General features: G+C 50.6%; 1 protein-coding gene across 2 annotated transcripts; it reads left to right on the top strand.

The window, feature by feature from the left end:
• Nucleotides 1–384: 384 nt before the first annotated feature.
• Nucleotides 385–11,584, top strand: SKIC8 (SKI8 subunit of superkiller complex). Of its 2 annotated transcripts, none has more exons than XM_049783755.1 (11): nucleotides 385–415; nucleotides 1,252–1,306; nucleotides 4,923–4,950; nucleotides 5,741–5,846; nucleotides 6,308–6,480; nucleotides 7,591–7,739; nucleotides 7,916–8,009; nucleotides 8,756–8,849; nucleotides 9,194–9,286; nucleotides 10,473–10,551; nucleotides 11,309–11,584. In XM_049783755.1, exons 2-11 carry the CDS (start codon nucleotides 1,295–1,297, stop codon nucleotides 11,396–11,398), a joined length of 918 nt encoding a protein of 305 aa, XP_049639712.1. In that variant the 5' UTR covers nucleotides 385–415; nucleotides 1,252–1,294; the 3' UTR covers nucleotides 11,399–11,584. The 2 variants fall into 2 exon arrangements, with proteins under 2 accessions (XP_049639712.1, XP_049639713.1); XM_049783756.1 differs by lacking the exon at nucleotides 385–415 and adding an exon at nucleotides 459–495.
• Nucleotides 11,585–13,646: the final 2,062 nt, after the last annotated feature.

Raw genomic sequence — 13,646 nt, 5'->3', positions numbered from 1 at the left:
GGTGGGCCTGGAAGAACCAGGCCAGATAAGAGTCTGCAGAGTTGGTCAGGGGCAAGGTCCAAGGGTGCTGCCATGGGACTACACTGCACCCCAAAAGAATCCCTTGATTCCCAAGGCCGCAGAGCTCCCCTTGCAAGACGCTCCCAGTGCAAAACGGTGGAATAAACTGTCCCCACAGTCCCTGCCATCCCCAAGGTCCTAGCTGTCCTCACAGCCCAGCTGTCATAGAGGTCCACAGCCAAGGGCTGGCGCATGCGCATTGACTAGCGACGAAGCCGGAACCTGAGTGGGCATAGGCCACGCCTACCGCGTCATCATCGCGCGCCGCCGGAGTCCAACGCCATCACGGCGCGCCGGTCCGACGTCATCAGCAGCGCGACGGCGAGCGGCGCCGACAGCTGCGGCAGTGGAGACGGTAAGGAGTATCCGCTGCGCGGGGCTGCCATGGGGACTGGCTCACGCGGGCGGGCGGCGCCTAGGAGGAGGCTCCCCGAGGTGCGAGCGGGGTGCGCGGCCCGAGGTGGCGTCGCCCACTCCGCGTCCCCGCCGCTGCAGCTCCCTGGAGCGCGTTGACGGGAAAGGCGCTGGGGGCGTGGCGCCCCCCACCGGCTGGGTGGGGTAGTGCTGCTGGGTGGTTGCTGCCGGACTGCCGTTGCACCGAGCTCCCTGGGGCCCGAGAGATAGCGTGGAGGTAGGACGATTGCCTTGCATGCAGAAGGACGGGGGATCGGATCCCGGCGTCCCATAGGTCCCCTGAGCCTGCCAGGAGCGATTTCTGAGCGGAGAGCCAGGAGTAGCCCCTCCTGAGCACTGCTGGATGGGACCCAAAAACCAAAACAAAACAAAACCAAGATCTCTAATTTATTGAAGCTTGTCTGTGACAACCGTGAGGAGAACTTTTCCTGGGACATTGAAGAAAGACCTTGGGGTTAGAAAATTTTAGTCTGCCTGCAACCTGTAGTTGGTCATATGGCAGAATGCTTTAGGGGTAAAAGGACACCCTGGAGAGATAGCATAGAGGTAGGGTGTTTGCCTGGCATGCAGAAGGACGGTGGTTCGAATTCTGGCATCCCATATGGTCCCTCGAGCCTACCAGGAATGATTTCTCAGCATAGAGCCAGGAGTAACCCTTGAGTGCTGCCGGGTGTGACCCCCCCCCCAAAAAAAAGAACATTGTTTCTTCCCCCCCCCCAAAGGCAGCCATTCCCCCCCCCCCGTGGCGTTACTGAAAACCTACTGTTGTCTCCACAGACAGAGCCAACCTGCCTTTAAGCCCCACGCCTTGGTTGAGGAAATGACCAACCAGGTAAGATCGACCTGTGCAGCAGGGTGGGTGGGGTGGCAGGGAGCATCAACGGGTGTCCCCGCAGGTTTCAGGGCCACCAGATTGTCCTGACATGAGGTAGATAGGATGGTCCCTTAAGGTCTGGGTGGCGCTGGACACAGACCCACTGACAGCATAAAATGGTCTCTCTCGAAGTTTGCCTAATTGGGTCCCTTTTCACTGGCACCGGTTCTTAGGGGTCTCGCTTGGGGTTTGCAGTCCTTGGCTCTGGAACCTTATCAATGATTTCTTGAACAATTGTTTCTTCATCACCTTTTGTGCTTTCCTGTTCTTAAGAGACTCCGACCATTCTTCTTCTCTTGTTCCTCTCGAATTCAGCCCCATCATTCTCTGACGTGCTGCTCATTCCTGTTGGAGCTATTTTTCCACTTTCTGCTTTTCTCTAGCAGTTTTCTCCTTCTCTTGGTGCACCTCGATCTTTTGCTCAGCCCCTGTGATTCTGCTGTTAAGAGTTTCTATGGTTTCTTTCTTTTTGGGGAGTAGGTCACACCCAGGGGTTCTCAGAGGTTACTCAAGGCTCTGCACTCGGAAATCGCTCCTGGCTGGGGCTTGAACCACTGTCTGTCCTGGGTCGGCTGCACGCAAGGCAAATGTCCTACCGATGTGCTATCTTCCCAGCCCCTGTATTGAGTTTCTTAAGCATTTTTTTGGTCAGACCCGGTAGTGCTCAGGGAGGACCATATGGAATGCCAGGGATCGAAATCAGGTCTGCCGAATGCAAGGCAGATGCCCTCCCCACTGTGTTATACTCCAGCCCCTCTATGTAGTTTTGGGGGAAAGGGTTTTGTTGTTGTTTGTTTTGTTTTGGGGCCATACACAGCGGTACTCAAAGGTTACTCCTGGCTCTGTGCTCAGAAGTGCTCCTGTCAGGCTTGGGGGACCATATGGGATGCCAGGGATCAAATCCCAGTCCATCCCGGTTCCGAGTCAGCTGCGTGCAAGGCAGATGTTCTACCGCTGTGCTATCGCTCCAGCCCCTCTATGGAGTCTTTTAATATCACCTACTATGTTCTTCATTTCTGTCATTTCTGACTGTTGAAGTTTCTTTCATTTCGACTCTACTTTCTCATGCTTTGCTGACTACCAAACCTGTCATTTTTTAAAACTCCTTAAACATCCTCATCATAGTGTCACTAAAGACACTGTCTGAGGATTTACTGGTGGTTATGTAGTCAGTGATACTGTTTTTGTTCACTGAGCTTGGTGGTCTTCTATGTGTTTTCCCCATTGGTTTTCTGTGCTGGAGGAAATCTCTGTAGTTAGAATCTCAGGAAGATGCAGGATTAAGCTGGAGACTGCTCTGTCTTCTGCCTGTCTTCCCAGAATAATAGGAGATAACTGTGAGCAGTATGTAATTTCTTGAGTAGATTTATGTGTCCTGACCCTTTGGGGCTGTGGTGAGGTGGGATATGGATGCTGCTGGGACCCGTCTGATAAGGAGGGACTTTGTTTTACCTGGATTAAGGGAGCAGCAAGAAGAAAGTTTCTATCTAGTCAGTGGATTTTTTTTTTTTTTCTGTTTTTGAGTCACACCCAGCAGCGCTCAGGGGCTACTCCTGGCTCTATGCTCAGGAATCGCCCCCGGTAGGCACAGGGGACCATATGGGATTCTGGGATTCGAACCATCGTCGTAGGCACAGGGGACCATATGGGATTCTGGGATTCGAACCATCGTCCTTCTGTATGCAAGGCAAACGCCCTACCGCTGTGCTATATCTCCAGCCCCTAGTCAGTGGATTTCAAGGCAGTAGAAGACCATGATGTTATCCAAGCATTTGTTGTTGTTGTTGTTGTTCTTCTTCTTATTATTATTATTTCTCCTCTTCCTCCTCCTCATTCTCCTTCTCTTCCTCCTCCTCCTCCTCCTCTTCCTCCTCCTCCTTCTTCTCCTTCTCCTCCTTCCTCCTCCTTCTCCTCCTTCCTCCTCCTTCTCCTCCTCCTTCCTCTTCTTCCTCCTTTCTCCTCCTCCTTTCTCCTCCTCCTCTTCCTTCCTCCTCCTTCCTCCTTCTCCTTTCTCCTCTTCCTCCTTCCTCCTCCTTTCTCCTTCCTCCTCCTTCCCCCTTCCTCCTTCTCCTTTCTCCTTCCTCCTTCTCCTTTCTCCTCTTCCTCCTTCCTCCTTTCTCCTTCCTCCTCCTTCCCCCTTCCTCCTCCTCCTTCCTCCTCCTCCTTCCTCCTCTTCCTCTTCCTCCTCCACCTTCCTCTTTTCTCCTTCCTTCTCCCTCCTCCTCCTTCCTCCTCCTCTTCCTTCCTCCTTCTTCCTCCCTCCCCCTCCTCCTCTTCCTCCTCCTCTTCTCTTCCTCCTGTTGTTCCTCCTCCTGTTGTTGTTCCTCCTCCTGTTGTTTCTCCTCCTCCTGTTGTTGTTGTTCCTCCTCTTCCTCCTGTTGTTCCTGTTCCTCCTCCTCCTTCTGTTGTTGTTCCTGTTCTCCTCCTCCTCCTCCTGTTCCTCCTCCTGTAGTTCCTCCTCCTGTTGTTGTTGTTGTTCCTCCTCCTCCTCCTGTTGTTGTTCCTGTTCTTTTCCTCCTCCTCCTGTAGTTCCTCCTCCTGTTGTTGTTGTTCCTGTTCCTTCTCCTCCTCCTGTTCCTCTTCCTCCTCCTCCTCCTCCTCCTCCTCCTCCTCCTCCTCCTTTGGGTCATACCTGCCGGCGCTCAGTGGTTACTTCTGGCTCTTCACTCAGAAATCGCTCCTGGCAGGCTTGGTGGACCATATGGGATGCCAGGATTCGAACCACCATCTATCCTGGATCAGCTAAATGCAAGGCAAACACCCTACTACTATGCTATCTCTCTGGCCCTCCATTTGCTTTTCTGCTCTGATCTGTTCTTTACTCTTTCTACACCAAAAGAAGAAAAGGGAATAAAGAAGAAGAAAAGAAAGAAAAATTTATCATGGCTCACCCAGATTTAATCCCCAGCATCCCATAGAGTTCCCTGGGTACCTCCAGGAGTAATTCCTGAGTCCAGAACCAGGAATAAGCACTGAGCATCGCTGAAGGTAGCCCAAAATAAAAAATAAGAAAAGAAGAAGCTGGGGGCCGGAGAGATAGCATGGAGGTAAGGCGTTTGCCTTTCATGCAGAAGGTCATCGGTTCGAATCTCAGCATCCCATAAGGTCCCCCGAGCCTGCCAGGAGAGATTTCTGAGCATAGATCCAGGAGTAACCCCTGAGCGCTGCCGGGTGTGACCCAAAAACCAAAAATGTAAAAAAAGAAAGAGAAAAGAAGAAGCTGCCATTTATCTAAGATTAGAAACAGAGTTAACAGGTTCCTTTGAATACTGCTATTAGGCAACTTCATATTAGACTCTGAATTTCTTCATACTAGACTCTGAAATATATTAGTGTCCCCTGGAGGAGAGTGGAGGAGAGATCACATTTCCTCCACACAATGTTTTTCTGATGTGACCGTCAACCTTGCAGGAACAAGAATCAGAACTGTTGGGTGTTGGGCCAGTGACAGGATGATTATCTTATGGGGACTGGGTCTGAGTTGGGTCAACAGGGGGCGATTTTAGATTCGCTTGCAAGCGGGGCACATCTAAATCTGACCACTGGTCTAATATGACTTCTATTCCCTTTTTAGTACAGCATTCTCTTCAAACAAGAACAAGGTAAGCAGCTTGCCTGCTAGCAGACTCACCTGTCAAAGTGGTGTTTCAGCTTGACTCCTAGAAAGCGTGATCCAGGGCCGTGTGGCAGATAGTGACAGTGGAAGGCTGGGAGCAGAACCTGGCAGTGTCTGGTCTGCAAACAGCTCGCCAGTGGCACTGAACTTCATACCTGTGTCTAACTCTTCACCAGAGCTGTGCAAGTTGAGGAAAGCCAGACGAGTGTATCTTTACTGAGTGAATGCGGAGGGAAGAGGGTGCTCCTCCTTTGTGTCACTTGTTTCAGTCAAACAGTGGCCGTGCTGGACAGCATGTCAGCGCTACAGTGGGCCAGTCTTTGGGTAGTTGTGGTGCTTCTTCATTTGTTACCCTGTGGTTGGGGATGACTGGCTACTTCTGAAAGCTACTGGAAAGGCACCTTGTAAACAGTGAAGCTGAGTCATTGGAACAACCTCTGCTTCGTTTTATCTCAGGCAATTCAGAACTCACATGAAGACCTTCATTCATTTCCTCCCATTTTTGTTATTGTTGCGATGTCCAGGACCATGTCTTCTTGGCTGTGGGACTTGTGAAGGATCCACACTCTTCAGTCATGAAGGCTCAGAGGGGGCATTTTTGGGGATTGAACTCGGCTTCATGCTGGCAAAGCATGAGGTCATATAGCCATCCTCAGGCTATATATTTGGTGCCCAGGGAACCGTGCAGTGTTGGGTCTAGAACTTAGGCATCCAGAGGTAGAGTGTGTGCTCGGCCCACCTACTGCTCAGCTCACCCTTGCCTGATTTTGTTCCAGCACATGAGGATGCTATTTGGTCAGTGGCATGGGGGGCGAACAAGAAAGAATATGCTGATACGGTGGTCACAGGATCTCTGGATGACCTAGTGAAGGTCTGGAAATGGTGAGTGCCCTCCCCAACGTCTAGCCTATAGCTTAGTGGGCTCCCAACTTGGATGGGAAGTATATATAGAGAGAGAAATATAAACTGTCTAGGCTAAAAAGAAGTATCAGTGTGTTGGGGAACTCTGTTTGCTTCGTTTATTTATTTTTTTTGTTCTATATCAAAGTCGGGTTTTTTCTGTTTTGGGGCCATACCTGGCATGCTCAGAGATAACTCCTGTTGAACGTGGGGGGACTCCCATGTGCTACTGGAGATGACCAAGCATTCTCCCTGTTGTATCTTTCTCTGGCCTCTCTCAAAGTCATGAATCTCTGGTGGCCTCCTGTACATGCTGTGAATCTTCATCTCTGCTTCTGCACCACTCAGCCTGTTGGGGACAGTCCCAGGGGCCCAGTCTTAAGTGCCATGTGCATTGTGCTGTGTGTGAACAAATGCCCTTGTCTGTCCCCTACCTTCCGAAGGCGTGATGAAAGACTGGAACTGCAATGGAGCCTGGAGGGACATCAGCTGGGCGTGGTGTCTGTGGACATCAGCCACACTCTGCCCATCGCAGCATCCAGCTCTCTGGATGCCCATATTCGTCTATGGGACTTGGAAAATGGCAAACAAATAAAGTCCATAGATGCAGGACCTGGTAAGACTTTCAGGAAAGATGCTAGAGATTCACATTCCCTTTTCAAAACCTCTATGAAAGGGTATCTGCTGGGGCTGGAGCAATAGTACAGTGGGGGGCAGTGGGGAGGGTTTGCTAACCTGTGTTCAGTCCCCAGCATCCCATATGGTCCTTTGAGTACCACTAGGAATGATTCCTGAGCACAAAGCCAGGAGTCAGTCCTGAGCACAGCTAGGTGTGAGCCAAAAACAAAACAAAACAAACAAAAATGGAGTAGTTGGTTAACCATAAGTTTTAGAAATTCTAACAAGTAATTATTAATCACAAGATGTTTCTTTAACATCAGTGCTAAGTTAGGGACTGGGGATTTGACTCAGTGGTAGGGTTTATATGTGAGGCCCTGGGTCTATCCCACCACATACCCTACCTAGAATGCTCAGTTAACTGATACCTAGAAAGCTGCTGTACTTAGTCTCCAGTCTTTGGTCTGCCTCTGCCCCCCAAGTGGCAGCAGCATTTATTTCCTCTCACATGGTAACAGCACCGTGACAGGTAGCAGTGTGCAAGAGTAATGGCTGCTAGAACATCTGATTTCCTTCCTCAGAGTTTAATGAAAAACCAGCTTTTCACCTTGTAATTTTGGTATCGTGTGCTACCAGGGCAGAAGGAAGGGTGCGTTGTCTAAAGTAGCTTCAAGTTTCATGTTCAGGAGCGAGCAGATTTAATTCTTCATGTTCTGGTTTATACCCAGTGTGGTACTTGCTGTCTATTTTTATTATGTGCTAGAGTCCCTTCAGCCAAATTGCTAAAGATTTAGCATTGTTAACAACCTAGACGTTCTTGAATCAGGAAACTGTTTTTCCAGTTAAAATTGGGTAATATGGCCCGGAGAGATAGAGCGGCGTTTGCCTTGCAAGCAGCTGATCCAGGACCAAAGGTGGTTGGTTCGAATCCCGGTGTCCCATATGGTCCCCTGTGCCTGCCAGGAGCTATTTCTGAGCAGACAGCCAGGAGTAACCCCTGAGCACCGCCAGGTGTGGCCCCCCCCCCCAAAAAAAAAGTTGGGTAATACTTTTCAATTCAGGTCTTACTTTCATCTCATTGTATTTTTTCCTCCTTTTTTCTGTTCAGTGGATGCCTGGACGTTGGCCTTTTCTCCTGATTCGCAGTATTTGGCCACAGGAACTCACATAGGGAAAGTGAACATTTTTGGTGTAGAAAGTGGGAAAAAGGAATATTCTTTGGACACGAGAGGAAAATTCATTCTGAGTATCGCATACGTAAGCAAACACGTTCATTGATTCTCCGGCCCATCTTCTGTGCCTCTGGGCATAGCTGCCCCTCTGGCCAGACAGCTGCTATTTTGGCCCTCTCCTACCCATAGCCTGTCCCAGATGGGCTTGTGTTTGGTGGAGATGGTTGAGTCCCAACTCTCAAGTGCTCTTTGTGCCTGCAGAGTCCCGACGGGAAGTATCTGGCCAGTGGAGCCATAGACGGAATCATCAATATTTTTGACATTGCAACTGGAAAACTTCTGCATACGCTGGAAGGTTTGGCTCCTCCTTTAATTTGTGCAAGCTGGGTTAACAAAGGAAGGATTAAATGTGCAGTTAAAATGTTCCTAAATGGCTAGCAGGCATTAGAGTTGAAAAACACCTCTTGGAAATCTCAGATGTCTCTGGGGTTATGACCTAGACCAGTGATGGCTAACCTTTTTGAGCTCGAGTGCCCAAGCTGCTGCACAAAACCAAAGAATTTCCTCAAAGTGCCAGCACGTCAATTAAACCTTAATAACAAGATTTTAGTATCTAAAAACTCTTTATAAATTTATTCATTGCAGACCATTTGCAAGGCCTTCGCATGCCACAGATTTGCCATCGCTGACCTAGACCTTTTTTGGTTCTTGTGCCTATGTTAGATGCTCTCTTGGCATGTCTTGGCTCCAGTGAGTTAGTTGATTCTAAAGTACTTGATGGTTAGAAAGACTTGGCTGGGTCTGTCCTCTGCTCTGGTGCCTAGCGCTACTTTGCACCATACCAAGTGAATGATTCACTGCCTCCATTATCTTTTATGCTGCAGCAAAGGGCCTCCCCTTGCCTGTGAGACACCTTGTTTGTAGCAGAGGGGTCTTTTCTAAGCAATGTGTGCCAAGGTCCACGCGAGGAGGAGAAGACTAAGAGGAAGGAGCCTTCACTGGCTCCTGGTCACTGAAAGGACTGAAGCTAGAGAGAGCCTGTGGAAAGACCCCTGGGGACTCTGCTTCGCCGGGTGAGAAAGCGCTTTGTCTGCATTTCAGGCCACGCCATGCCCATTCGCTCCTTGACTTTTTCCCCGGATTCCCAGCTCCTTGTTACTGCTTCGGATGACGGCTACATCAAGATCTATGATGTGTGAGTGACCTCTGGTACTTGGGGCCATCTGTGAGAGGCCACATTTGCTGCTCTCTGTCCTGGGCAAACGCAAGTGGTGTCCAGTAGGCCTGCCCCTCCACACCCACTGACTGTGAAAGGGTACCTTTAGGCCAGGCCTTGTTGGTACTCCCATCTCCTGAGGGCTTACTGGCTTCCATTCTCCTATGCATCAGCACTTATGGGAACTTGTACATTCGCCTTGCTGCTTTAGAGGGACCTTCCAGTCCAGTTAAACAGGCAGCTGATATGTATCCTCCAGGCCACCGATGGCTCTCAGGAGTCCTCAGGACAGCTCAGTCTTACTAGAGGCATTTTCTTTTCAGACAACACGCCAACCTGGCTGGCACGCTGAGTGGTCATGCGTCCTGGGTGCTGAACGTGGCCTTCTGTCCTGACGACACACACTTTGTCTCCAGGTACTCATGACCCAAGCAGAGCCTGCAGGGCGAGTCAGTTCTTTCTGCAGACCCCCTCACTCCCTCAGCACTCCAGGGTGCTGTGCCCTTTCTTACTTGGTCAGCCTTTGTTTTCTGCAGCATCTTTTAAAATGCTTAAGTCATGGAGTGGTCCTTGGCCAGGGCAAAGGTAGAGTCTTAAAAATTCTCAACTGTCAGGGCCGGAGAGATAGCATGGAAGTAAGGCGTTTGCCTTGCATGCAGAAGGTCGGTGGTTCAAATCCCGGCATCCCATATGGTCCCCCAAGCCTGCCAGGAGCGGTTTCTGAGCATAGAGCCAGGAGTAACCCCTGAGTGCTGCCGGATGTGACCCAAAAACCAAAAAAGAAAAAATTCTCAACTGTCATTTTCCTATAAATTCTCTGTGTCTAGTACTCTGGGGAATATCTGTATTCCAGAAACCACTGAAACCATTGCTATCTGTAAAGTGGTGACTTACAACTACAGTCCTGCTGAGGCCCAAGATGGCCCAGGCATCTGAAAATGTGAAACGGGCCACTCATTAGCACTGCCCATGGGTTTCAGAGGCTTCTTAGCAATTCTCTGGGGAACCTGATAGTTCCCCTATTAACTAGTCAGACATACATCTAATGGGTTCACTCTGCACGTGAGGGCCAAGTTGTGTCCCCCTTATGAGCAGAACTCACCAGTCAATGTTAGATGCAGGGGTGAGGGAGCAGCCAGCATGAGTCAAAGTGCTCCCAAGGATGTCAGAACATGCAGGTGGAAGGGTGTCACCGTTTATAGATGGCTCCTTCCAACTGTAAGGGCTGAAGTGATAGCATAGCAGGCACTTGCCATGCAAACAGCTGACCCAAATTTGATCACCAGCACTCATAGGGTTCCTTGAGTACCACCAGCACCACAGCAGAAAAAAAAAAAATAAAAGGATTTCTTCTAAGTTAAAAAATGACCCGAGGGGCCAGCGAAGTGGCACTAGAGGTAAAGTGTCTGCCTTGAAAGCGCTAGCCAAGGAAGGACCGTGGTTCAATCCCCCGGCATCCCATATGGTCCCCCCAAGCCAGGGACGATTTCTGAGCGCTTAGCCAGGAGTAACCCCTGAGCATCAAATGGGTGTGGCCCGAAAACTAAAAAAAAAAAAAGACCCGAAAACAGCATCAGTGGAAATTTCCTCCTTCCTACACAGCTCTTCTGACAAAAGCGTCAAAGTGTGGGATGTTGGAACGAGGACTTGTATTCACACATTCTTCGATCACCAGGACCAGGTACTGCACCCTGGTTTGAGCCTCTGGGTCTCTGGTTCAGGGCCCTCCATGTGCTTCTCCAGCAAGTACACTCCCACACCCCTACCCATGCCGCCAGCCAGCCTTGCAACCCACTAGGCCAAACATTTCTGTGGAGCAGGGGTACACTTGCCCTTTTCTTAAGTTGCTGCCAGTACAGGTGAGAGGGTTGTCTTGCCTTTGAGGGGGGTGTGCTGCACCCAGGCATCGTGCAGGCACAAGCCTCCCCACTGAGCGAGGCTCATCTGAGCACCTTCCCTGGAGAGGAGGCTCTACTATCTGGGGGGCTTTGTTTGAGGCAAAGGGAAGTTTGGGTGGCAGGCCATTCTAATGGGATTAAATGCTCAGTCAGGGTGGCAGCTGACCTAGCTAGTTGCTCCCTCTGTGAAGGGGTAGAGGTCACTGCAGCAGCTAAAATTGGTGACCAGTTCCTGGGCCTCAGATGCCATGACAGTCATTAAAGGAAGGGACACGAGCAGTTTGCAGCTGTCCCTGTAGGGCATGCCCTCATGGCTGTGGACCTCCTCTTAAAAGCTGCCAAGGCATGAGGCTGTGCTGGCACCCTGGATTTTGCAGACCCGCTTTGTGAATGTGAAGTTCCAGAGGTACAGGCAGCAAGAGGCCCAGTCCCAGATCCAGAGAATAGAGCAGCCACCCTGGTCTCCTTAAGAGAATTAAGACGCTCATTCTCAAGAAGAGAAGCATAAGAACTTTCTCCCCATTTTCCCTTACATTACAGGTCTGGGGAGTAAAATACAACGGAAATGGCTCAAAAATCGTTTCTGTCGGAGATGACCAGGAAATTCACATCTACGATTGTCCAATTTAGATGTCTTAAGTCTTCAAGCTCACACTGCAGAGAAAGTAAATAGATCGATCTCGACATTCCTTACCTTTCTAGATTGACAGTTGAACGTCGGACATAGCAAAGACTGAATTTTTGGAGTTAAACAGCTTTTTATGTGTTATTGGAAATACTGTTCACACTTGGACATAAAAGTGTTCTTAATGCAAACACCTATGTCTCAGACCTATGTCTCAGAACCTGCATCTTTTGCCATTTTTGTCACTGGTGGACAGTGAGAAGACCAGTAGCAGTGTGTGGGTCCTGCTGGAGAGCCTACAAGATACCAGGTGCTTGGTGGGTTCCTGGGCTCCCCCCTCCAATGAGCTAGGACAGACAAAACCTACTCTGGTAGAAATGTGCTGAGACAGGCCAGAGAGGTAGCATAGCAGTAAGGCATTTGCCTTGCATGCAACCAACCCAGGATGGCCCCGGTTCAATTCTCGGCATCGCATACGGTCCCCCAAGCCTGCCAGGAGCAATTTCTGAGCACAGAGCCAGAAGTAACCCCTGATACTGCTGGGTGTGGCCCAAAAACAAGAAAAAGAAGAAACATGCCAAGACTCTTATCCTACCCTGCCTGAAGGGCCTCCAGTGCCAGATGTTTGTCTCTGAACCTTGTCAAAGTCCAGCATAGCATCTGGTGTTCCCACTGCCTCTTGTGCGTGGCCGGCAGTCCCCCAGGTACTTTGCTGAGGTGTTCCTAACTAGCGCCATGAAGCTGGTTGCTGGCCAGTGACCACGGGTCATGTGTTCCTCCAGCCTCCCCTCCACTTTTGTTTTTTTGGGGGGCCACACTCAGTGTTGCTCAGGGGTTACTCCTAGCTCTGATCTCCAAGGTCATTCTGGCAGTGCTCAGAGGACCCTATGGGATGCCAGAGATTGAACCTGAGTCAGTCATATACAAGGTATTATCTCTCACCCCTCCCATCACTTTTGGGTTGGGACCCAGCCTTCCGAGCCCTGCCTTCTGCTCACCTTCAGGCAGTGCTGGAATGTTCCTTTCTCAGACCTGTACTTAGGTGGTCACTCAGATGTCTGCTCTCTTCCCTCCCTCTGTTTCCACAGCAGGTGTTACTGCCCAATGCTGATTTTTTGTTTGCACAGAATTCAGCCTGGTCATTAGGGAAGAACTCACTCCTGGGTAAGAGAGAAGTGGAGCATGGCCCCGAGTCAGCTGAACCAACTCAGTTTTCATTTTAAAGTGACATGTGCAGAGGAAACATTCCTGACAGCACTCCAGTTCACACACACTACAGGGAAGATGGGGGAACCAGGTGCCATGGTGCCCCTGACCCCCTGGTGAGACAGGACAGAAACTCTGGGTTGGATCCAGGTGGCTGTGTCTCAGGTGCCTTGGGAGGGTGCTTACCAACAGCCGCCCACAAAGTGGTGTTGGAGCCCCTTAACCAGCTGCCTCGCCTGCCTGCAGAGGGCCCTGGTCTACTTGACTTGGGCAGGAGAGAGAGAACCAGCCAGGCAAGGCTCTGCAGAAAGGCCCAAGGGTGGCTGCAAACCAGGGTGGCCTTCTGAGCCTCTGCTCACCACCCCAGAGAGTAACCCATACTGACCAGTATGGCAGAACCTGTCCCCACTGTGTCCCTCCACTGGAGGCCCTTTGCCTTTGCCATGTGCTAGGGGACCACCTGCAGACAAGCTGCTCTGGAATACTGACAGCTCTGCTAGTCACTTGGTCAGTGAAGAGCAGTCTCTGAAATACTATGAACAGGTCCCCTTTACAAGGAAGCAAACATGGACCGCAGATAAGGCATGAAAGCGAGGTACATGGTCTCCAAAGCCGCCTTCCCTGCCTGACCTAGAATTTCCTCCTCCATGAGATCTGGAGAGTTCCATCCCCACCCCTGTGGCACTAAGTGGGCTGGTAGCCAGTGTCATCTCCTTGCTTCTACTCTAGACTCAGCCCAGGGCGGTCTTCCTGAGTCCTCAGCATTGGAAGGGGGGTGGGGCACCTAGGCCACGTGTTGCTGAGTCCCACCAAGACTGTGCTGTCTTGTCACCTAAGCCAAGCCACCAGAAGCACCAAGGGGGGTCCTGAAGGTGAACCCGAAAAAGTTCCAATGCATGGGGCCCGAGCAGTGGTGCAAGTGGTAAGGCATCTGCCTTGCATGCCCTAGCCTAGGATGGACTACAGTTCGATCCTCTGGTGTCCCATATGGTCCCCCAAGCCAGGAGTGATTTCTAAGCACATAGCCAGGAGTAATCCCTGAGCGTC

The sequence above is a fragment of the Suncus etruscus genome, chromosome 11 (genome assembly GCF_024139225.1).
Source record: "Suncus etruscus isolate mSunEtr1 chromosome 11, mSunEtr1.pri.cur, whole genome shotgun sequence".
Taxonomy (NCBI): Eukaryota; Metazoa; Chordata; class Mammalia; order Eulipotyphla; family Soricidae; genus Suncus; species Suncus etruscus.
This window is presented reverse-complemented; position numbering and strand designations above follow the sequence as displayed.